The 25004-nt window shown below is 35.8% G+C and overlaps 3 protein-coding genes and 1 pseudogene across 3 annotated transcripts; 3 read left to right on the forward strand and 1 right to left on the reverse strand.

The window, feature by feature from the left end:
• Positions 1-6: 6 nt before the first annotated feature.
• Positions 7-3162, reverse strand: LOC116122220 (auxin response factor 6-like). The gene is made up of 8 exons (XM_031408113.1): positions 3053-3162; positions 2364-2955; positions 1792-1904; positions 1030-1128; positions 877-933; positions 641-799; positions 453-537; positions 7-314 (listed from the first exon to the last, which is right to left on the reverse strand). Exons 2-8 carry the CDS (start codon positions 2404-2406, stop codon positions 205-207), a joined length of 666 nt encoding a protein of 221 aa, XP_031263973.1. The 5' UTR covers positions 2407-2955; positions 3053-3162; the 3' UTR covers positions 7-204.
• Positions 3163-13580: 10418 nt separating this feature from the next.
• LOC116122212 (protein Mpv17-like) lies at positions 13581-18941 on the forward strand. Its single transcript, XM_031408108.1, has 6 exons — positions 13581-13892; positions 14747-14902; positions 15006-15138; positions 15228-15267; positions 15833-15982; positions 16095-18941. The coding sequence occupies exons 1-5, from the start codon at positions 13581-13583 to the stop codon at positions 15918-15920; spliced, it is 729 nt and encodes a 242-aa protein (XP_031263968.1). The 3' UTR covers positions 15921-15982; positions 16095-18941.
• Positions 18942-20019: 1078 nt separating this feature from the next.
• On the forward strand, positions 20020-21335 carry LOC116122215 (annotated as a pseudogene).
• Positions 21336-22252: 917 nt separating this feature from the next.
• On the forward strand, positions 22253-23718 carry LOC116122221 (E3 ubiquitin-protein ligase SIRP1-like). The gene is made up of 3 exons (XM_031408115.1): positions 22253-22258; positions 22377-22453; positions 22798-23718. The coding sequence occupies exon 3, from the start codon at positions 22838-22840 to the stop codon at positions 23366-23368; it is 531 nt and encodes a 176-aa protein (XP_031263975.1). The 5' UTR covers positions 22253-22258; positions 22377-22453; positions 22798-22837; the 3' UTR covers positions 23369-23718.
• Positions 23719-25004: the final 1286 nt, after the last annotated feature.

The raw sequence follows: 25004 nt of genomic DNA on the forward strand, positions 1-25004 counted from the left end.
TTATCTAAAGCGCTACAAATTTTTTTGCCAGTCATCTACAATATATATTAAAAAATTAAATCATTTCACCATATTGTCTCAAGCTCCCATTATAATTCCACATGTATCATACTGTGGAAAATTTCCTTCCCTTGCCAACTAACCATCCAATGGAAATATTCAGCACAATCTAGAGGATTAAATAAATAAAACTAATCTAAAGTCTCATAAGAAATTCTCTAACCAGATAAATAGGACAGAATCACCAGCAACAAGTCTCTTTGCACTAACAAAAACACTCCATCCTGTTGTAAGAAGATGCCTCTTGGGCTGACCTGCATACATGAACAGGAAAAACTAATTGATACTTGCATTATTCCTCACAAAATCATTGCACCCTCCGTTAAGTAGTTAGGCAGGACTTCACACTTCTCTCATAATCACCATACATATATAGAAGACAGTAAGATCACCTCGAAATATATGCCTGAATTTCCATTCATTATCATGAAGATCCCTTGCAATTAGTTCTTGAGCTGGAGGAGTTTGTGAATAATCCTGAAACAAAAATTAAAATAGAATGGTGAAAGAAGCAAATTAGATCCGCAAGCACAAGACATCATTAGCATCAAAAACTAGTGAATTATCAAATGTCACCTACAAGAGGAGGAAAAACTTTTTCAGCCGCTCGACGAGGAACGGAGAATCCTCCATGTGTGCTGGTATCACTTGCAGTCAATGTCTTGCAAAAATAGTTTGTTGGCTGTTTGCTGGGAGTACCCAACTCTGCAGGCAGTAGGTATACATCTTTTTGCTCTTGCTACAATAAAATTTTGTGTCAACACAAGAAAATAGTTATAACACTTGAAAGCTGATATCCAAAAGGTGCAAACTAACCGGACTCAGTGGTTGCAAGGTCATCTGTGCATATACTTCATCTGTCTCCACATCTGCCTATACATGCATAATAAAAGTTATAAGGAGTAGCCCATAAATAGTTTAAAGAATATGAGTTTAAAGAATATGTAATCTGAAAACACCAACAATTACATGCATAGTGACATTGTGAAGTTGACAGATGAGCTGCGGGGGTAAGCTAGGGTAATTAGGAATATGAGCATCTACTTCCTTGTTTGTCGAAGCAGCAACCTGCACAGGCAATTAAGAACCACTAACAATCAAACAGAATTCAGGAAAACAGAAATAATATGCTATGGAGGACCAAAAAGAAATACTAAGACGCAAGAAGCTTCAGCTACAAACAACAATAATTTGGTTCAACTGTTTCATACTACAACTATGGTTATAACACGTTCTGAAAGAATTTCAATATGAACTCCACCTAAAATCTAAAGAATATAAAAATCCAAGAAGCAAGCAATTTTCAGGCAAGACAACTGTATGCATCATGTTTACGATAATAGGAATCAAAGAAAACACTAAGAATTCATTATGTTCTAAGATTCAATGAATTTTCCATTCAGAGAAACTATTATTTATTTGCGTAGACAACTACCAGAAACAATCATCTCTTAAACATACATAAAAGGAGCTCAATGAATCAGACGAGGCTGCATTTGTAAGAAATTAAGAATCATCTTAATAACTTAACCATTTCTTTGGAAGGAGTAAATGATGACTACCGGCCCCAAAGGATTACATCTTTAGATTACAAATCATCAAACTTTCTATCTGTAGTAATTAAAGACCTAACACATGTTCTGCTCAGGCATCATCGAGAAGAGGCAAACTGTTCCTGAATAGCAAATGACAAACGAACGGAATAAGACACATTGTTACACTCATAATAACCTGTTCGCTGTGACCCTGGGGAAAGTACACAACACGGCTTCCCACAGGAGGCAAAGATACAAGAGGGCCGGCACAAGCATGCCAAAGCTCGGAATTCAAACATTTTTTCTCCCCTGCAAAAAATTTCCCATGCTCGTATTAGTTCAAATAGTACAAAACGTCATCACAAAGTTTAGACAATTTTGATCGAGAAAGCATAGAAGATCTACACAATGATTCAGGTTCCCACTACATAGAACATAAATTGCATATACTTCATGATCTTCATCACACCGCCTCAAGTTTAGCTACGCCTTTTCCACCCAGAACAACATGCACACACGCAATATCATCGAACATCGTATTTAATCCCCAAACACAATCAAATATCAAATACTTATTTTTTCTTTTCATCAAGAAACAAAAAAATACGCTTATTCATGGGACAGTAGAACGAGAGAGTAGAAAAAGGTCCAGCGTATGTGTACACACATGAAGAAAGGCTTGAGTCTTGACCGACACAAACAGAAAGTCAACATATAAAACAAACAGTTAAACATAGAGAACTTGAAGCTAGTACATGAAGCACTAACCTTCCTGAGTCTGCTGATTAAACCCCGACGAAGAGAGTCTCATTCTAAAACCAAACAAAAGCAAGTCCTTGAGTAACTAAAAACCAACACGTCCAAAAGAAGACAAGTTTTGAATCACCGCTCACTTTTCTCTATTTAACCACATTCATGAAAACCCACCCGCCCACCCCCCCCAAATACCCAGAAAATCCTCAAAGCTACTTCCAAACTCCACTGCCTCATAACCCTCAGATCTTCTCTACCCAAACCCCAATCCTCTTCTCAAATTACCACATTTTATACACAACACCCCAAACTAAACCCTAGCTTCAAGAATCAACCAAAATCCCAACCAAAAACCTAGCTCAGAACCAGATCTCGACACCTAAGCAAGCTAAACCTCTTATTTGAACAACTCAAGGCCAGTGAGAATCAGCTGAAGCTCAGTGAGCAGAAAATGACTTTCTATTTTTGGGATTTTGCTGTTTTTTTAAAGAGGGAGCTGAAAGCAGTAGGCAGAGAGAGAGAAACCCAAAAATAACAAATAAAAAGAAAAGGAAAGAAAGGCGAGACTTTGAAAGCGCTTTCTTGGTCTACTAGTACTTCCACAACTCTGCGATCAATCAATCAATCAATTAATACATTAAAGATTTCCATTATTATTATTATTTACGTATTTTTATTTTATTTTGAGGCAAACGGTACAATACCTGTCAAAATCCCTAATTGGCATGTACTGGAAAAGCTCAAAACTTTGAACCCTGTAACTTCTTCAAATTTATCAAACTTCAATTATTTTATTTCCCGAATTGAATGGGTGAAAATACTTTCTGGTTTCTACAGTATTGAGGTTGCAGTTTTTTATACGGGAGGAGGGGTATTGTGTAATTTTAAAAATTGGGAGGGTAATTTTGAAATGTGTAAGGCGTGTGGGAGTGGATATTTGAGTGGTGCGTGCTTGCGTGGTTGTAGAATCTAGTACTCTCTAGTGTACCGTAGATCTCCACTTGAGATATTTTAGATCTTTGTGGGTCCTACGAATATAGCTTGAGCCCAGAGGGTTTTTTTGTTTTTTTTTCATTTTCTTTTATTCGTTTTCCTCTTTTATTGCATTGCATTTGTTGATCTAGTAAAAATTATAATAACATTGCATTGTTAATCTAGTAAAAATTACAATAACGTTAAATCAACTATTTAACCACTCAACCTTCCCTTATAATCATACCTTCCCTTATGACAGCTCATAAATGGATAAACAGACGACCCATAAATGGATAAACAATATCTATTGATGAACTGTTACATTGCAGATTATGAAATAATGTTGTGAGATTGGGTTATAGGTCTATAATTACTCTAAAAATTATTAGACATATTGAGATAACATTTCCTTTAACTATCTTTGAGTGATCAAACGGCTCGATAAAAATTTTTGGATGTATTACTTAAGAGGTCATGAGTTTAAGTTATTTAACAATTACTAATAAAGGTAACACTTGAGCTCTTATCCGATGGATAGTTCTAAAGTCCCGAGAATTAACTAAGATGCACGTAAGCTGGCTTGAACACCTCGATCATAAAAAAAAAAATTCCTTTAATTCTTATGAGCTATTCATTTGTATTTTTATATAATATGAAATAATGTGGATTTAATAATATCAAATTATACAATATTGAATATTACAAAATGTTAATGTAAATGGGCATGTTTGTTATTTTTGCACTATCCTATCCAAAACATTTGGTTTCGTGTTCTAAAAATTTCATTCTATTTTATTCAATTATTTTTAAACCTCATAGGTTTGTTAATTTAACTAAATACTCCAAAAAAAAGTTTAGAAATTGACAAAAACACCCCTATCCACATTTTCCAGATTTCGACCACCATTGTCGGAAGGTGGCTAGAATCTGGTATAATGATGCACCACTGGCTAGATCTAGCCGGTAGTGCATCGATCTAGCCTTTTTTAGCTAGATGTCAAAAATAAGGCGACTCCGCCCACCCTTTGACGATGGTGGCTGGCTGTCTGCATTTAATTGGTGGGTGGAGGTGTTTTTATTAATTTTTAATGTTTTATTGCAAGGGTGTTTAGTAAATTAACAAACAGAGGAGGGTTTTTTTGTTAATTTGTAAATCCTACCTTATAATAACCACCTAACTCCCATTTGGTTCACTATTATTACCCTATCCTAATCCAATATTCTATCCTAAAAATCATTCTTAAAATTCAATTCTACTTTATTTAACTCAACTCAACTTTACTTTTTTCAAAATACTCTTTTAAAAAGCATTAGAATAGTAAACCAAATAGAGTTATTTTTTCAAAAATCATATCCAAAATAATAAAACAAACAATAATGCTATTAATATGAGGTTTCATGTTATGTATTGTTTATTTTATATATATATAACCAGGGTGTATGGGCCAGTTTGTTGGCATTTTAACTAAGGGCCCGAACGACTTGTGCATACCCAAGTTTGCCATAATGACAATTTGGTACCCAAAAGGTTTTGAAACAACAAATAGGTACCTTCTGTCATGTTCTGTTAGTGATTTCTGTTTATTAATAGTGAAAAGACTAAAATGCCCTGAAAGTTTGAATTTTAATTTTTTATAATTTAAAAATTTCTAAAAACCCCTCTACGTTTACAAATTTAACTAAATACCCACTATATAAATTTTTGTAAAATACAAAACATCCCGCGCCCCCGCAGTGCCAGATTCTGGCCACCACCGCCGGAATCTGGCCGGAAAGTTGCGTTACGACACAGACCCGTCGGATCTGTGTCGTAACGTTTCGATCTTACCTTTGTCGGCCAGATCTGCCACAGATCTGGCCGGAAAAGGCCAGATCTGGCCGTCGAAGCAGCAGCAGATCTGGCCTTTTCTGGCCAGATCCGTGGCTGATCTGGCAGGAAAATGCCAGATCTACGGCCAGATCTGGCCGTCGACGCCGCAGATTAAGTTTTGTGGCGTCGACGGCCAGATCTAGCCGTAGATCTGGCCTTTTCCGGCCAGATCATCCATGAAACTGGCCGGAAAAAGCCAGATCGACGCGTTACGACACAACTTTCTGGCTAGATTCCGGCAGTGGTGGCCGGAATCTGGCACTGCAGGTGGCGGGGGTGTTTTTGTTATTTTACAAAAAAATTATATATTGGGGTATTTAGTTAAATTTGTAAACCTAGGGGGTTTTTTAGAAATTTTTAAATTTATAAAAAACTAAAATTCAAACTTTTAAGGGCATTTTAGTCTTTTCACTATTAATAAACAGAAATCACTAACAGAACATGACGGAAGGTACCTATTTGTCATTTCAAAACCTTTTGAGTACCAATTTGTCATTATGGCAAACCTTGGGTATGTGTAAGTTGTTCTCCCTTTAACTAATCCCTAAAAATGTGGTAGATCAAGACCTCTAGGTAATTCACAATGATAGCTAAAGTATTGTCATCCGCTAATAGTTCATTATGTTTAAAAATCACTAATTCAACATTTGAAAGTTATTTAAATGATCAGTATTTAATATTTTGCATTCTTGGTAAGCTTGGTGTAATGATATATGTTACTGAGTCAAGTGAAATAATACAAAAGACAATGTAAACCAAAATTAACTTAATATTTTTGTGTGCAAAAGTACTACTTTACAATTCAATCTCAAAACATTCTCTTACAATCCTATCATAACAGCAAAGTTGGTACCACCACATCAATTGACGATTTTGACTAAACATGAACAGTCATTTTTTTGAGACAAACGACTGTTTATTCATAAGAAATGATTGTTTCATTCATAATAATGGCTGTTTTTTCATGAGGAGCAGTCATTCATTATGAATGAATGTCTATTCCTTCATGAAGAACAATAATTTCTTATGAATGAAGGAATGTTCTTTCATAAGGAATAATTATTCTTTATGAAGAAACGACCGTTCGTCTATAAGAAACAATAGTTCGTGTTTAGTCAAAATCATTTAGTATCTTAAGTGTTATGGGAGCTGATGTGACAATTATTAACTTAAGTGTCATATTGAAGTTGTAAGAAAAAGTTGTGAGATTGAATTGTGGGCATGGTATTACCTTTTGGTATAGAGTTAAAGACTTTTTCACACCCAAATAATGGTTTAATGACACTTTTTTACCTACAAACTTTTAAAATACCACTTGACTACCCAAATTTATATTCCAATATGAATAGAAAGCAAACTCGGTTTAGGCTGTTAGAGCTTTTAAAGAGGGGAGACTGATGAATCTTTTGATGGTTTGGAATTGATTAAAATTTGACTTGAGGGAGGTGGTTGCATAAACTCTAATCGCTCGATTATCAGCAATTGGCGGGAGTAGGGTTTGAAGGGTTTTGGTGAGTGATGATCGGGAAAGAGAACGGTGGTGGTGTAGGGTTGCAACGATGCCAAAATCAGAAACAGAATATAAATTTGGATAGTAAAGCGGTATTTTAAAAGTTTGTGGGTGAAAAAGTGGGTGGGAAAAAGTCTTAAACATTTGATAGCTCAAATATCTCTCTCATAATTGTTTGCTTTTGACATGCAAAAAGCGGTGATTAAAGAAATCAAAATAATATCAGATATCTCATGCCTTATGATAAAATTGACAATAAAATAATGATTTTGAAGTGTAAATAAGTATCTACTATGATAAATATTACATTTTGTCGTAGAAAATACTTTATTGAGATAAAAATGTAAGATGTATAATGTTGGATTTTGATACAAAAAATTGGCAGCAAAACAGCCGCAGCAAACCAGTGAAAGAACAGTAACGAAATAGCAGAAGAACAACAGTGAAACAACAGGAAAATTGTAAGAGAACCGCAGGAAAACAGCAGAGATACAGTAGTGATACAGTAAAAGAACAGCAGTGAAAAAGCAGGAAAAACAACAGCAAGAACAGCAGAGAGATAGTAGTGAAACAACAACGAACACAGCAGCAAGACAGTAGCATCAAGGTGTGCAAACGCACTGTCCTTAAGATCAGAATTCCGCCCCTACTAGAAGAATCTTCGTGGTGCAACAAGGCTCAACAGCGGATTGACCTCCAGGATACAATGACGAATCTTCTTTTAGAGTGCAAACTCTAAAAGAGATTTAGAACAATATAAGAAAAATAACAGTGGTGAAGGAGAGCTGGAAAGTTAAAAAACCACAGAGAAACAAAGAATTTCCAAGTGAAAAGTTGTGTTTTCAAATGAAAAAACCACCCCCTTTTTATACTTGAAATTCTGCCTGTTTCTCTTGCTATAACCGAAGTCAATCAATGGCTTTTAAAACCATAACTGCCCATTTGAATTGCAATGACTTGGAACAATTCAGTTGCCTTTACTACGTAACAGTCCAACAAAAAAGCAATCTTCAATATAATTGCACATAACAGTCCAAAAGCAATTAAAGTTTCAATTGCTTTTAACACATAACAGTCCAAATCACATAACAGTCCAAAGCAATTAAAATTTGGTATTTTGAAATACCATAACAGTAGCTTTTATCACAATCCCCCACATATTTCAAAATAACCAATCACCACTGATTATAGAATTTAATGTTTATGAGTTGGTGCCTTTCAGACTATAAACCAATCATTGAGTAACTAAACATGAGTTACATAAATTTGGTGAAACTAAGTTTCTATGAACCAAAATTTTCTTTATGTAATTCAGAGGATTAGTTCCTCACACTAAATTCTCAATATTGTATATTGTTCTGTGGTTTAGCACTTTATGGCCCTGTGCTAGCCTGGATTTCATGAGTGCTCTAGAGATGCCTGCCTAAGCTCTCATAGGAATCGACCCAATTCCACACTCACATAGGTGAACCTCCATAATGTGTGAATTGCAGTTTTTCACACCACCATTTATATTGGCTATGGATTTCATTAAGATTAATTCTACTCAACCTTATTCACTGCAATCAATATTATCTCGCCATAGGGAGGACTTTCTATATAAAATTCGATAATACTTATCAAGACAACAAGTGACTTGTTATCACCCTTATGAACCTACTTCCTGGGATCTCCAATCACCATAGGTAGGGTTATCATCACTCTTGCCTTATGCTTTAGGCATAGTCCCATCTCCCCTCGACGTATATTCCACTAGCCTCCTACTATGGTTTTAGTTAGAGGATCGGCCAAATTTAACTCTAACTCACAAAATCTAGGTTCACTACCCCAATTCTAGCAGCTGCTTTATAATGGTATGTCTTATCCGGATATTCTACTTTTCCCATTATAAATTTTGCTCTTTGCTCTCGCTATGCGGCCTGCACATCACAATGATTGATACTGAAACAGGAGGTGAGTTTCAATGGAAGATCTGCTAAGAAATTTCTTAACCACTCAACCTCAGAACATGCCTTTTCTAAGGCGATAAGCTCGACCCCATGGTAGACCGACTATGCAAGTTTGTTTGGAAGACTTCCAAGACACAGCACCTCCACCAAGTGTAAAGATATACCACTTGTGGATTTTATTTCATCTGAATCTGATATCCAATTGGCATCAAAATATCCTTCTAATATGGGTGGTGTACTTCCAAACATTAGCCCATAACAATGGTGCCCTTTAAATATCTAGCAACTCTGTCTAATGCTATCTAATGACTCTATCAGGATTATAGTATACCACTCAATCAGTGACAGCATAAGCAATTCAGGCCTTGTACTATTCATTAAGTACATAAGGCTACCAATGATTTGGGCATTCTATTTTGACTCACATGTGTTGTGTATTTTTCTTGAGTTGAGTATTTCCATCATAAGGAGTTGAGACGGTTTTACTGTCTAAATACCCAATTTTCTTAAGAAATTTCAACATATGGTTGTTGTGATAACTTAAGACCATCATTTATCTTAATGATTTTAATCCTAAAATAACATTGCCTCTCCCATATCTTTCATATCAAAATTTGAGGCAAGAAACCTTTTAGTCTTAATTATCATATCCATATTAGCACTAAATTATTACATGTCATCAACATAGAGCCATATTATCACATAAGTGTTGTCTCAAATGATTTAGAATATACACACTTATCTGAATCATTAATTGTATAACCATTTGAGACTAACACTGGTCAAACTTCTCATGCCATTGTTTTGGTGCTTGTTTAGTCCATAAAGAGACTATACCAGTTTGCACACTTTATGCTCATTACCTGGGATAACACAACCTCTGGTTGTTTCATATAAATTTCTTCATCCAGGTCTCCGTTAAGAAAAGCTGTCTTCACATCCATTTGATGTATATGTATTTGTAAATTGCAGCTAAAGCAATTAACACTCTAATTGATGCTATTCTTGTTATAGGAGCATAGTGTCAAAATAATCTATATCTTTCTTTTGTGTATAACCTTTGGCAACCAATCTTGCCTTGTATTTATCAATTGATCCATCAGTTTTTAATTTCTTTTTAAATATCCATTTGCACCCTATTGGTTTAGTTCCTTGAGGCAAATTACACTTCCCATGTATGATTACTCATAATGGACCGATTTCATTATTTACTGCCTCTTTCCAAAGGGATGCATCTCGAGAAGTCATTGCTTCCTCATAAGTCTGAGGATCATCCTCTGTAAGAAGACATAATCATCACCAAAACTTTTGGCCTTTCTAACTCTCTTACTCTTCTTATTTCTAACTCTGAACTTTCAGAAGAATTCTGAAGAGTTTCATTTTGAGAACTCTCACAAGTTTCATTTTGAGGTAAAGCGTTTTCACAATTGATTTTCTAGCAAAAACATTCTAAAAAAAATCTGCATTTTTAGACTCAATGATTGTGTTTGCATCATACAAACCAACCTCTTGCTTTATTACCATGAATCTATAAGCAGCACTGTTCTGAGCATAACCAACAACATACATCACATCCTGGGTCCTAACCTTTTCCTTTTAGGTTTAGGAATTAGGACTTTAGCAAAACACCCCCACACTTTAAAATATATCAGGTTAGGTACATGACCTTTCCAGAGTTCATATGGTGTTTTGCCTGTTTTCTTAAAAGGAATTCTGTTTTGTATGTAACAAGCTGAAAGCATCGCTTCCCCCACAAATTAAAGGTGCTCCAGAAACTAATCAACATAGCATTCACCATTTCTTTTAAGTTCTGTTTTTCCTCTCAGCAACTCCATTAGACCGGGGAGAATAGAAGGTGTATTCTCATGTATAATACCATGATCTCTACAAAAGAATCAAAGTCATTTACTCATATTCAACTCCTCTATCTGTTCTTAACCTTTAATTTTCTTATTGAGTTGATTTTCAACTGCATTTTTATATGTTTAAGAACATTTTAATTGCTTCATCTTTACTACTCAATAAGTATACTCTAGTAATCTAGAGTAATCATCAATAAAAGTTATATAAAACTTTTTTCCTCCTCTGGTCATGGTTTGTTTCAAATCTCCAAGATCACTGTGAATTAAACCAGAAGCTCATTTCTCGTTCTAGAAATGTTTACAAGTCTTTTTAGTGGATTAGATTCCACACACACATCACATTTTCAATATTTGAAAGTAAACCAAGTTCTTTCATCTTTTTCAGATAACCATATCACATGACCTATATCTACCATGCCATAAATCTATTGAATCATAACATAAGCAGAAGAAGATGCATTTTTCATTCATAATAATATTAAGTACACTGAGTTTAAATAACTCTCCGAACAATACCCTTTCCCAACAAGCCCCATTCTTGGACATTAAAATTTTGTCCCCCTCAAAGGAGACTTTCACTCCCCATTTCCCAATACATAAACAGATACAAGATTATATCGAATGTTTGGAACATGTAAAACATTACTCAGTGAGAGGGTTTTCCAGAATAAGTTTGAGAAGAATTTTTCCCTTTCCCATCAAGGGTAGAGTGGGAATCACCAAGGTAAACACATTCTTCTCCATCCCTCACTAGTATATATCTTAGTAAGAATTTCTATCTCCACAAATATGATTTGTGGCCCCAAATCAATATCCATTCTTTCTTTTCAGCAATCATGTTCACTTGTGAGACAACCACAGTAGCAACAACATCATCTCTCCTCAGCCAGATTGGCTTTAGGAGGATTTTTGTTGTCTCCAGTTTTTCTGTATCTACATTGGCTGGCAAAATGTCCAGTTTTCCCACACACAAAACAGTGTCCTTTCTTTTTGAAAGCGTTGGGGTTTTTTGTTGTTAAACAATTTCTTACTATTGTTCTTAAAACTCTGCGGTTTCTTGTTCTTAGGTTGAGGAGGAGCCACTTGGTTTTCAACAACATTAGCCTTGGATGTCAATTCCTTGGCCTTATCGACTTTATCTCTAAGCTTATTCGTCCCTCATCCTATATATACTATCACATCTTCTAAGCTCATTTGCTTTCGCTTATGTTTCATACTATTCTTATAATCTCTCATGATCTGGAAGTTTTTCAATTAAGAACCAGCCACAAAGTTTCAGAAAGATTATTTCTTCATTTTTCAAATCATTTATCAATAAATGATAGTCTGGACTTGCATGGATCCTCTTTTTCTTCTATCATTTTAAAATTTAGGAAGTTTCCTATAGCATATTTTTGTGATCCGCATCCTCAAAACATATTTCTTTTTCAGAATTGCCCATATCTCATGTGCAGTCTTATAAGCGCAATAAACTCATAAACTCATTTGATATGTACTGAGAATAGTATGGCGACATACCTTATTTTCCTTTCTTCCATGTATCAAGTTTTTTGTCAAAATTGTCCACTTCAGGTTTTGGTTTTTTCTGTAGAAATACTCTGCAAAACCGAGCACATCCAAGGAGTCGAATACTTTTTCTTGCCACCCTTGAAATGAGCTTCGGCAAAAGGCTCAATTTTGGAGACTCAAGAATTGATTTGGCAGCGAGAATTGCAGCGTCCATCTTGGAAATATTCTGATCTTAAGATTGTTGGATTTTAACAAAAACTTGGCGTAAAACAGCAGCAGCAAACCAGTGAAAGAACAGTAACAAACAGCAGAAGAACAACATGAAACAGTAGGAAAATGCAAGAGAACAACAGGAAAAATAGCAGAGATACAACAGTGATACAACAAAGAACAACATGAAAAAAGAAAACAACAGCAAGAACAGCTGAGAGACAGTAGCAAGAACAACAGAGAGACAGTTGTGAAATAGCCCGAACACAGCAGCAAGATAGTAGCATCAAGGCTGCAAACGCACTGTCCTTAAGATCAGAATTCCGCCCCTACTAGAAGAATCTTCGTGGTGCAACAGGCTCAACAGCGATTGACCTCCAGGATACAATGAGACATCTTCTTTTAGATTGCACACCTAAAAGAGATTAGAACAATATAAGAAAAATAACAGCGGTAAGGAGAGCTAGAAAGTTAAAAACCACAGAGAAACAAAGAATTTCCAAGTGAAAGTTGTGTTTTCAAATGAGAAAACCACCCCCTTTTTATACTTGAAATCTGCCCGTTTCCCTTGCTGTAACCGAAGTCAATCAATGGCTTTTAAAACCATAACTGCCCATGAATTGCAATAACTTGGAACAATTCATTTGCCTTTCTACGTAACACAACAAAAAAGCAATCTTCAATATCAATTCACATAACAGTCTAAAAGCAATTAAAGTTTCAATTGCTTTTACACATAACAGTCCAAATCACATAATAGTCCAATGCAATTAAAATTTGGTATTTTGAAATACCATACAACAGCTTTTATCGCATATAACACTATTGTTAGGAAAGCCAAGTTCTTTAAATATTTAAATAGTAATTTTTTTCATATCAGATTTAAAAAACACAATTTTTTGTTATGTTACTTTCCCTTATATTGATAGAGACTGAAGGAATTACTACTTACTGCAATGAAATGTGTTTTATTGAGAATAAAGAATACATTTTTATTAAAAACTCTATTGTCCATTTGTCTATAGAATAATAAATATTAAGAACATCCTAATCAACTCAACCAGTCCAATTTGAATCTAGTCGGTAGTTCAAAAATGTATTTAAAAAAAAAAAAAAAAAAACTATAAATTTTTATTTGAAGGAGCCCCACCAAACTCAAGTTGTTGGCTGCTGCCTAACTCAGTCGCTGGTTAGTCAATTTATTATTTTTATTAAAAAAAAAAAAAAAATCGAAATGCAAGGCTAACAAAGGTTCAGCGAAACGCGGCGTTTCGTAATAGAGGACTCCCCGTACTCGCCGAACTGTTACGGTATGCGTCTAAAAGTGTCGGCCGCAGTAAGGCTACAATGAACGGCAATAAAGCGAGGGAGGGAAAAAAGAATATTGATTGCAACTTTGATCTGAAAATGAGCACTAGGGTGGTAGCGGCGGAATCTTGGTTGGAACTCTTAAGGAGAAAAGCAAAACCACGCAATTCTGGAAGTAGAAATTCTAAATCCTCCGATTCCGTTGAGGCTACAGGAAGAGCCGGTTACCGGTTCCCCTTAAAGCAGGCGGTAACCGCCGGCTCACTCGCTTTGACCGTGACACCATCGCTCAGCTCATTGACCGCTGAGAAAGACAATGCTTTGAAACAACATCCACTTCATTCCGATAAGGCGGTCTAATTTTTTTCCATCACCTGTAGATATATATTTAAAAAATATGTATTCATTCGGAAAATGAAAGGATGAGTCGTCTAGTTAAAGATGTGTTTATAACATGCATGGAAATTGGAATGTGTATAAAATGGTTTAAGAATTTTTTATAAGGTGGTCTTATGGAGGAGTTAAAAATTCATCTGGGGTTAAAAGAGTATGTGGTTGGTTATCATAAATGAGAAAACTGAGTTGGCTTAGTCAAGGATGGGTGTAAATGGTTGTGATGTTTTTTAGGAGAGTGCTGATTGGTGCAATTAGATTTGAAATGTGCACTGCTTTTCCTTTAAGATGCATGCGCAGGTGGGGTTTTAATCAATTGGGTATGATTGGTTCTAATGAACTTGATGTGCCATCTTGTTTGGTTTGAAGCTAATAGACTGCATTCCTTAGAAAACCTGGATCAGATTCCTATTCGATTTTGGACGCAAGATAAAAGTATCATTTCTGAAACTCTGTCAATGGAAATACTTGTCCTGTAAGAGTTATAGTTATCGAAAACCTTAAATAAAAAAAATAACTACAATGATAAACAACATAGGAGTTGAGAATTCAAATTTACTTTGTTTATTTTCTTTCCCTCAGCTTCGCTACCAAGAAAATGAAGGTTAATACCTTTAACAACTATCTAAGACTAATCTAACCAGCATCCCCAAGTGTGAAGAAAATTCTATGGCTTCTCTGTATTTCCTAGTTTTCTTATCTTTTTGTTTACACTTGGGGCTTGGAAATATGTTTTATCACTCAGTTACTTTTATATTTAAGCAATTTTTAAACTGTTTTGAGTTTTATTTTGACCAAAATTTCTATCTTAGAATGATTTGTGGGCCATTCTTCTTGATCATGACTGGATCCGTGCTCTGCGGATGACTTCTTATGGATTCCTTTTATATGGCCCTGGTTCTTATGCGTGGTACCAGTTACTTGAGCGTTGTATGCCAAAGCAAACAGTGGAGAATTTATTGCTGAAGGTATAATGTCTTCAGGTTTCACATATAGTGTTTCAATAACAATCTTGTTATGTCGAAATACCAGATTATTCCACAAATGCCTCATGACTTAAAGTCTTTTTAGGTTTTATTAAACCAAATAGTGCTTGGCCCATGTGTGATTGCTGTTGTTTTCGCTTGGAACAATTTATGGCTACGAAAGGTTTCTGAGCTTCCAAACAAGTATAAAAAAGATGCTCTGCCCACACTACTTTATGGTAACAATCTCTTGGAATCATTCTCTTGTTTAATTTATACTGTGCTCTAGCTTTTGGATTTTTAATGTCAACCTCTGATTTCTGTGCAGGATTTAGGTTCTGGATCCCTGTCAGTATATTAAATTTTTGGTACATCTTCTTGGTATTTCTTTTCCTTCAATTTATTTTTGGTGCTTTTGTATGAGAAATTTAAGGCCATGCCTCCAGGAGTCCAGAAACATTAGACCCTTTGGTACACAACAGAACCATTTTTTGCTGCTTTCTCAAGTAACCTGGGTAAATTGGGGGAAAAGCTTGTGTTAGAACATGACCTGTTAACATACATATTTTCTCAATAGGAACCTGATTTTAAAGCGTCTATAACTCACTTATCTTTGTAGCCAGCATGAGCAGTTATGTTAATAAAGAAACTTTTTTGCTTGACCATATATATGTTTCAGAATTCATGTAAACTTTCACAAACTTATTCCACTTTCAAAAGTCACCAAAGTTCAAGTCAAGGTCTGATACTGCATATTTTGTAATTGGTTAATATTGTATATTTGGCAACAAGTTGACTATTGTCTAGACTCTCTGTATGCATTTTGTCATGGTTCTTCCCCATAGACTTTTATTGAATATCTCCCAATGACAATTAATATTAGAGATTGCTAGACTGTAATATGTTTTTACAATAATGATGGCTTGGTAACAGGGTGGTCCCACTTCAAGCTCGTGTAGCTTTCATGTCAATGGGCTCCATATTTTGGAATTTCTATTTATCATCCACTATGAGCAAGTAGATTCTTGTCTACTGGGCTTTTTATCAATGATGTAATAATGAATGGGGGGTGTTGAGTATGAGGTATTTTTCTCACATCAATTTTCTTTTGCAAGTTTGAGCTTGTTAGTTCAGCTTCTTGTTTTATTTTAATTTGTATTGTTTGCCCAAAAATAATGTACTGACCTGAAATCAGGACTTAAGCCGAAGAAAAAAGGTGGGAATGAGAAGATATGATTTCAATTGTGCTCTTCATTTCCTTTTATTAGTTGATGACCTGGAGAGCAGATTACTTGCCCATGTGAGATCCTGAGAAGAGGGCTTTGTTTCTGACTGCAAAGTTACTTGAAATGCATACAGTGAAGATATGTTATTTGTTTGCTTCACTAGCATTCAAATGATTGACTTTTCAGAATTCTCATGAGAATTTCCCTTTCTTTTATTTGGTGTGATTTTCATAATGATTCTCTTTTTCTTTTTTCAATATAAAAGATTTTAGAAATGTTTTGACAGTCCCTCTAGTTGTTAGTCATGAACATAAAAGTTTTATTCATGGTTTTGGGGGGTGGAAAGTGGATGTTCAGAGATTAAATTGGCAAAGTATTTCACTTTCAAAGTTCTGATGGAGAAGTTAATAGCTGGTTTTCTAATTGGTTTCACCTGCTGATCTTTGGTGATACTAGGCTTTAGCTTGTATAGGCAGAACTAGACCTGACAAAACGGGTCTAGACCCGCGGGTCGGCCCGTACCCAGGTAAAAAATATAGAGTACAGGTCTAATAAATTGAACCCCTTTTTTTGGACCTGACCCAACCCTTATAACTGACGGGTTAATGGGGGTGAACCTGCAGGTATCCGTTTTTGCAAAATGTAAAAACTAAAAAGTGACCTGCCCTAACTCAGCAACTCAACTCTATCTTGCGTCGCGCCTCTCATATCTCTCGCGTCTCAATCTTCAACATAAGCCTCTCAATCTCTGATCAGTCAACTGAGTACCTCCCTCTTTGCCATCTTCTTCGTACCTCAACTCCCTCTTCGATTAGTCGTCACTCGTCAGTCATCACTCATCAGTACGGCAGTCACCTGATTCATTCATCCAGTCTGTCATTCTCATTCCCAGTACCACAATCGTCGGTCGCCCTCACTCATCCTCGTCGGTTGGTCATCTCCTCTCTCTCAACTCCCTCTTCGATTAATCGTCAGTCATCAGTACGTTTCTACACATTTGAAATGTATTTTGCCTTGGTTTTTCCGTTTTTTCTTTCAAATTTTGTGTGTTCGTTTTTGTTTTTTTGACACATTTTGTGTTTTCTTTTTTGTTTGAACGATTAATGTAAGTTACTGCATATTTTTGCTCTCGTTTGATTGGGATATGATATGAGTCATATGACAATAGATTTACAGTAACTTAGCAACGATTCTCAACTCTATTGTATTCAAAGAAAGTAGAAATGGGTCCCTGGTCAAACGGTTGGTTTGGTTTTTCTTTGAGTGGCTTTGTGTTTGTGTTGCGTTAATCATATTATAATGGTGATTAGAATAGAGTGATGACATTGCTAATGAGGTTAATTAATTTAAGCACATGAAAAATAATTGGTTAGAGCTCACTTAGATCATTGGATTCTTTCGATATCGCTTTCAATGTTGTTATTTAATCTTCTGGGTACGGCTAGTAGTAGCAAGTAAGACTGCAAGAGCACCAATATTTGTAGAAATTTCTTGAGTCTGTTTTAGAGAATTGATTAGTGAAACATTTAGTTGGAAATCAAGAAGTTTTTGCAATCATTTGCCTTTTCATGGCATCCGAAACGGCATGTATGTTTATAGTATTTATAGTTTTACACTAGTTGGTATGTAGCTGAAGATGACACGTTGAAGAAGAATTGGGTTGTTTTGGTTAGCATTGTCTCATTTGTGATATTCAATATGATGATAATTTTTAGTTTGCTGAATTGGGTGCCAGTAGTTCTAACTTCTGATGAGCTTAATACTTGTCGTTGTTAATTGATGATTTTCATTATGTTTATAGTATTTACAGTTTACACTAGTTGTTATGTAGCTGAAGATGACACGTTGAAGAAGAATTGGGTTGTTTTGGTTAGCATTGTCTCATTTGTGATATTCAATATGATGATAATTTTTAGTTTGCTGAATTGGGTGCCAGTAGTTCTAACTTCTGATGAGCTCAATACTTGTAGTTGTTAATTGATGATTTTCATTAATGGCTTATACAAAGGTGCATCGATTCATATAACAGTGGATCAACAATGATTACGGAAATGACTGTTTGTTGGCTGTGCAATCTTTTTTCCTCACAAGTGTTTGGTCACATGAAACTGTACTAATATTAGCCATTTTTCATAAATGTTTTCATTGGGTTAATAAAAAGAAATTTTCTGGTAGTATTCAGTCTCCACTCTCCAACCGCTTCTTCATAACGTATTTTTACCAACTTAAGTTCTTCCCACTAAGATTTTATTAGCTGGTTCTGTTGTGTGTTATGCAGATATTGCACTTTCAGTTCTCAGTAGTGGTTAGTTGAGGGAATTTATTCGAAATTACTAGAGACATGAAAAGGGAAAAAATCTCTAACCGCCCCTTGGTTCATTTATTTGGACCACCACAATGATCCTGATAATGATATATCACTGAATGAATCTTGTAAATTTTTTAGCAATCTCACTGAAATGAAATGAGTATCTGAATTTAGCAATCCATTTAAGGGAATGAATGACTGAAATTGGAAAGTGGAAAAGATTATGATAATTGGAGTCCTTATGTTGGTTAAAATATAACATATCTTAGCTTTAATGAGTATGTTAAATTTAAAAAATTCAATCATAAACTCCATTAATTAATGAAAAAAAAAATTAAATAATGCAATTGCCAAATCTCGGCAGCAATCCAGAAGCATGTACATCAATTCCCCTTTGCTTTCTTCTTGATAGGATTAGATTATGGTCCACCTTTTGTTCAGCTCTTACCTCAGTTCGCTTTGTGAAAAAGAAATCATGCCTAATGGAAAAGAAATAAAACAATTTTATACAAAAAAAGAAATATATAGTTAATATAATATTTCATATGTTTTATTATTTACATTTATTAATATTTGTAGTTGATCATTGTTTTGTAGATGATGAGGTGAATAATAATTCAGATGATGATCTTGATGTGCCATTAACTAATCTCGGGACTGTGGAATCAAGAGACTCTATCACCCCCACTGTGGGATGAACATTTGTTGTCCTAAAAATGTTTTTTGTTGAATATTGGATTATATTTTAGTTAGTATTTATAGTTTATTGATTTATTTTGTTTGTTTATGTATAATTATGTATTAGTGATTTTGTATTTGTTTATTTTGGTTGGTATTTGTAGTTTTGTATTATATGTTATTGTTTGTTTATTTTGGTTCCATATTTGTTTATATTCTAAATTGAATTGAATTTAGAGTAGTTGATTTAGGGGTGTAAATGTAAAAATTAAAACTGCAGGAATTTTGGGGGTGTAACTGTTATAATTGAAAAACTGTTAGGGGTGAACAGGAAGCTAAAATCTGGAGAGAGAAAAAAACGGGTCCAAACTACCCGTATAGGGTAGGATACGGGTCTAATATTTTAGACCCGTATCCGTGAAGACCCGATCCGTACCAGGTCCGCCCCAACCGTTTTGCCAGGTCTAGGCGAGAACCAACAAAGCCCAATCGTCTTCACGAAGTCGTATCTCTTTTCAAAATTTCCAGCATTTGTTCGAACTTCTTATCCTATTGCTAATCAACCTTTGAACTTTCTATGCTTCAAAATTCATCCGCTATTGAATGTGGGTAGATGTTTGATGAAAAATTACACATTGAAACAAAAGAATCTTAGAAGAGGGAGATCTCAATGAAAGCATCAAACGCTTTTTATGACTATTAAATCTATGATAAAACAAAATTTCAGGTCCCGTTGGTTCCAAAATTTGCGTTCTTTTGTGATCAAAAGGGGTAATGCTAATGCATTGAAAATCACCTGCAAACGTCTATATCGTGGAATATTACATCAATTTCTCTAATACAAATTTGCTCCATGGTCCACACGCCACACCCTCGTTTCAACTGATTCATTTAAAGAAAACTTCCGAATGGTTTATCCTGCTAATGAAAGAATATTGTTTTCCAGATTTTATGCCTCTGTGCTAACAGGAGGCAGAGTTCTTTCAATTGTTTCTCTTAAATTCTCTTTCAGACATATGAGAAGGCCTGAATTCAGAGCACCAAAATGGGAGTAAGTTCAAAATCCTTGAATCAATCTTGAAACACCCTACGAGGTATCATTCGTCCGATCAAAAACAACCTCAGCCCAGTACGTATCATCAAGATTCAGAGATCCCACATTCGAAAAACTCATGGACAAGTACAAGAACTTCCTCAAAGTCATCTCCATTCAAGACCTCATTCTCGCTAACCACCAACAAAAACGACCCCCTTCAGTGTCCCTTGATTTCCTCAATAGACTCTCCCAAAAGCTCCAACTCAATCGCGGCGCCACTGCTTTCTTACGCAAGTATCCCACATTTTTCGTATCTTCTATGATCCCACTAGGTCCCAGCCCTTTGTTAAGCTGACCGAAGTCGCCTTTGAAATTTCCCGCCAAGAGCTGAGCCATCAATGCTTCTTTGCCTCTAGTTGTTGAGAAGTTAGTTAGGTGTTATCAATGTCCACTTCGAAATCTTTGCCTCTACGCGCTGTTTTTAAGGTTTGGAGGGAGCTTGGGCTGCCTGATGATTTTGAGGATTCGGTGATTGCACGAAACTCGAAAAATTTAAGCTTTGCGACGGTAATGAACCAAATACTCATGTGTTGAAACTGTTTGATGAAATGCGTGGGAGGATTTCACTGCGGCAGTTGATAATTGGAGGGTGATGGAGTGTTGTAGAGAGGATTGTGAAGTTAATGGAATGGATTTACATTACAGTTTTAAACAAGGGTTTCCGTCCGGTATGAGGTTGAGTAAAGATTTTAAGGCTAAGGTAAAGGAATGGCAGAGGTTGCCTTACGTGGGGCCGTACGAGGTAATGGGAGAGATAAGAAAACTAAGTCTGGGATTAGAGATCGGAGAAACGGGCAGTTGCTGTTGTGCATGAATTTTTAAGTTTGACAGTGGAGAAGATGGTGGAAGTAGGAAGATTAGTCATTTAGGAAATGGCTTGGGATTGATTTAATATTAGAGATTTGTTCTTGGATCACGCGGGTATATTTTACTTGTCCACCAAAGGGAGAAAACATACTGTTTTTCTGAGGGAGGCGTATGAGAGGGAGTTATTGAGACTAATGTAGTGTATGATTGTAGGAGAAAGCTCTTGATCTTGTTGTTTTGGGTCGTCATGGTTTGATTACTGGTGGTTTTAAATGTGGGGAAGCCAGTAAGAGTGGAGAGTCCGAATCACAGAGAGGATAGTGAATGAAGTAATTGTTTTTCATCTTTTTGAGGTATATCAAAACTGGTATGGTTTACTAGCTGTTTGCCCTGTCTTTTTGTTATTTTTGTCCCTGTTAAAACGTTGGTTAATAATATTGTTGATTCAGAGCGGGGTTCACACGCTAAACTCTTATTATGATAAGGAATTGGAGTGAGATTTTCCCATAGATGATTGAATGAACGGTCTCAATTTGTGAAACTCTTATAACTTCCCCCACTCCCTTTTCCCCTGTGCTTCTAAGGCGAAATTTTAGTTTCTTGAATTATATAACTGTATAAATTATTGAAGTTAATTATTTTTTCTGTCCGTTGGTTTACATTATACATTTTGTTGTGTACCTTAATTTATTAGGCCTTTTTTCTTTTGGGTAAGAACAAGTACTAAAGTGTAAGTTTTATCATCACTGACAAAGCGAGATTCTGGATGTGTGGTTAGTTTCACACTAGATGCACATTTAGAGAAGTCAAAGTGTATAGTCATCCATATTGTTAGCATTGGATGCCTTTCTTAGTTACTTTTGAACTATTTCTCCTTTGTAGATCGTCCAATAGATGAGCATCTTTAAGTTGGAGAAAGAATCACACTTGGATTAGAATAGGAAACTAGAAAAGTAGAAAAGCAAGGAAGCGACAATAGGGCATATTCACTGAGTGACATTCAATAGACGAGGAATAAACTTTTTCTTCATAACTCCACTACATAAAGCTACCAATATTTAATATAACATATATTGGACTTCTGCTGAGAAATTGGACAAAGACACCATGAGTGGCGGCAATTCCACCCAAGTTCAAGAAATTGGCCGGGGACAAGGTTGTGTGCCATGTTCTAACAGTAGTGAGGGAAGCCGTGCACAAGCTCCATTTTCTCAAGCTGGATCTCTTTCCTTCGTGCTGATCCAGTAAGTATACTTCTGCCTTTATAATAGGATCAAGGTAATGATTTTTCTTTGAAATTTCATATCTTGCGGAAGATGATTAATTCGTTTAATTAGTTCTTATTTTGGTTTGGTTATCTAGGGTACCAGCTGGGATGCACCCAATCCACGACCTTTATACGATGAGAGAGTGATAACAGGACCATTCAGCTTAGCTGGGTAAGCATGTTAACTTTTACAAATTCTGTTAAGCTGGTATCTCAGAACTAGTGGAAATCAATTACAACAAATAACAGAACCCCCAACCACATGATCACTGTTCCATTTTCCAACAAGTTAAATTCGTTAACTTTATGTAAATTCGTTTCTTCTACCTGAAACATCATAACCAGTTATTAAGAAAATAGCTATGTGAAACGATCAAAGGATCAATACTTTTGGAATATATATGAATTATGAATTAATTTCAAAAGTTCATTTAGTTTCATGGCTTATGCTGATTGCTCTTATCACAATATGAGCATTGATTTCTATTCCCATTTCTAATTATGGAGTACTTATAGTTTTCCAGTGCCATCACATTCCCCAGTGCATATTTTGGGAATGGAGGTCAACCCTAGTCACAGGCAAATCATCCAGGCATCCCCGCCAGCATTCATAAGACAACAGAATGTGCAAGGTCCAACTCATGACGACAACTCAAAGTTGACTCGAGAGGAGCAGCAAATGGCTTTGAAGAAGTTAAAGAAAGGAGTCTATGATCCCCCTCCAATGAAAATAAGGCCAAATTTATATTACAGACTCGACTCCAAAAACACCGTGAAAGAGATACAAAAGGAAAAAGAAAACGACGTTAAGAGCTGTGCTGTTTGCTTAGAAGATTTCGAGCCAAAAGAGACGGTGATGCTTACACCATGCGAACACATGTTTCATGAAGCCTGTATTGTGCCATGGGTGAGAAGCCAGGGCCAGTGCCCTGTGTGTAGGTTTGTACTCAGTGGGCAAAAGAGAGAGAATAACAGGGTGAATGTTGTAGCAGCCAACGATCCATTTGAAAGGGAGCTTATATCAGTTATAAGGGCTATAGAGGAGGGTACCATATGGGACAGTTTTGCCCGCTTATATCTGACATAACCTTCTTCAAGTTTCCTACTTTTGATATACCGATTCGATCCAAGATCTCTTATTAAGTGAAGATACTTTTTTGTAAATGTATTTAGGAACTTATGAGCTTATACTTGGAAAACCCATCTCCCAATTCCAAGAGATTGCAAAACAAGTTGTATTTGATGAGGAAATAAGTGAAAAGGTTTTTGATCTAAAGTTTTATGTACGCCAGTGGCTAATAAATTATCAATCTAATATATATTAATTATTGTAAATGTATTTAGGAACTTATGAGCTTATACTTGGAAAACCCATCTCCCAATTGCAAGAGATTGCAAACCAAGTTGTATTTGACGAGGAAATAAGTGAAAAGGTTTTTGATCTAAAGTTTTATGTACGCCAGTGGCTAATAAATTATATATATATGTGATGAGGGATGTCTGAACCAGTTTATACACATCTTAATTAATCCCTCGGAACTTTGAAACTATCAGCTGAGTAAGAGCTCTGATAGCGATCTCTATTAGCAATTAAGAAGAGAGTCAAACTCAAAACCTTTTGAATAATACATTCAAGAGTCTCTCTTGAATAATATTATTTACATAAAAACTTTGTTGATGCTTGATTTTGACACCAACGACTCGCACGTGCAAAGTGCTAAGCAGACTTAGAAATTACACGTGATATGAAAATGTGCAATGAAAGAATAAATGAGAAGTGGTTTTTAAAGTGGTTCAGATGCTCAAAAGCGAATCCTACGTCCACTATGGTTGTATTAATGGATGGTTACAGTCAGGTTGTGTATAGCGAGTTGAATTACAATCTATAGAGAATTTAAATGTAGAGAGAGAGTCTACTTTTTCAGACTAAAGATGAGCCAATCCCATAAATGAGAGAGGAGCCCTCTATTTATAGTTGGGGGATTCAAGGTAGTAATCATGATTCTACTGTCGGGCAGGTGTGGTACAATTTCTAACCTGCTTCCTATTGGTTGTCTGCACGGGAGACATCCTTAAATCGCCTAAGGCTTGGGCAGGTGGACAATTCCTAGCCACTCACAAGCCTGGCTCATGAACTCTGATTGGCCCTACTGGCGTGAGCTCACGTCAGCCCTGATTTTTTAGGCATAACAGAAGCCCCATAGTTTTCAAGGTTTAAGAATTGAAACTTGAGAACTTCATGATTATGTCGTGACTTGACTTATCTTGAGTGACGCCTGATCGAGCTGATAGAGCTGTATGAGACAAGCAGTTAAGATAATGTGAAACTAATGGTTCAACCCGACCATCGAGCTATAAGGAGGTGGCAACATAGGTCTCTAAGAATAGCACAAGCGACCTGAGGTGGCCTTCTCCCATAGGTTCAGTGACCTGGGTCGAACCCTACTTAGTGCTATACCAACATGCTTTGGATTTCTTTTGTCGCTCGAGATCGGAAAATACTTAGTAAAAAACTAGGAATCACATCGTCTCGAAATCGATACACGGCGAAGAATGTTTTACTCGAACGACCTCTTCAAATGTTATTCGTTGCGCTTGATAGCTAATCTGGTCAATAAAATAAACTTTATTCTAACAGATGTGTCTATTGCGTAATAAGTGCCAGCCATGCGCATTAGATGCAAGCCATGCTGAAACGACATTCCTTTTCAGAGCATTAAATG

Source organism: Pistacia vera, unplaced genomic scaffold (genome assembly GCF_008641045.1).
Source record: "Pistacia vera cultivar Batoury unplaced genomic scaffold, PisVer_v2 Contig1323, whole genome shotgun sequence".
In the NCBI taxonomy this organism is placed as follows: Eukaryota; Viridiplantae; Streptophyta; class Magnoliopsida; order Sapindales; family Anacardiaceae; genus Pistacia; species Pistacia vera.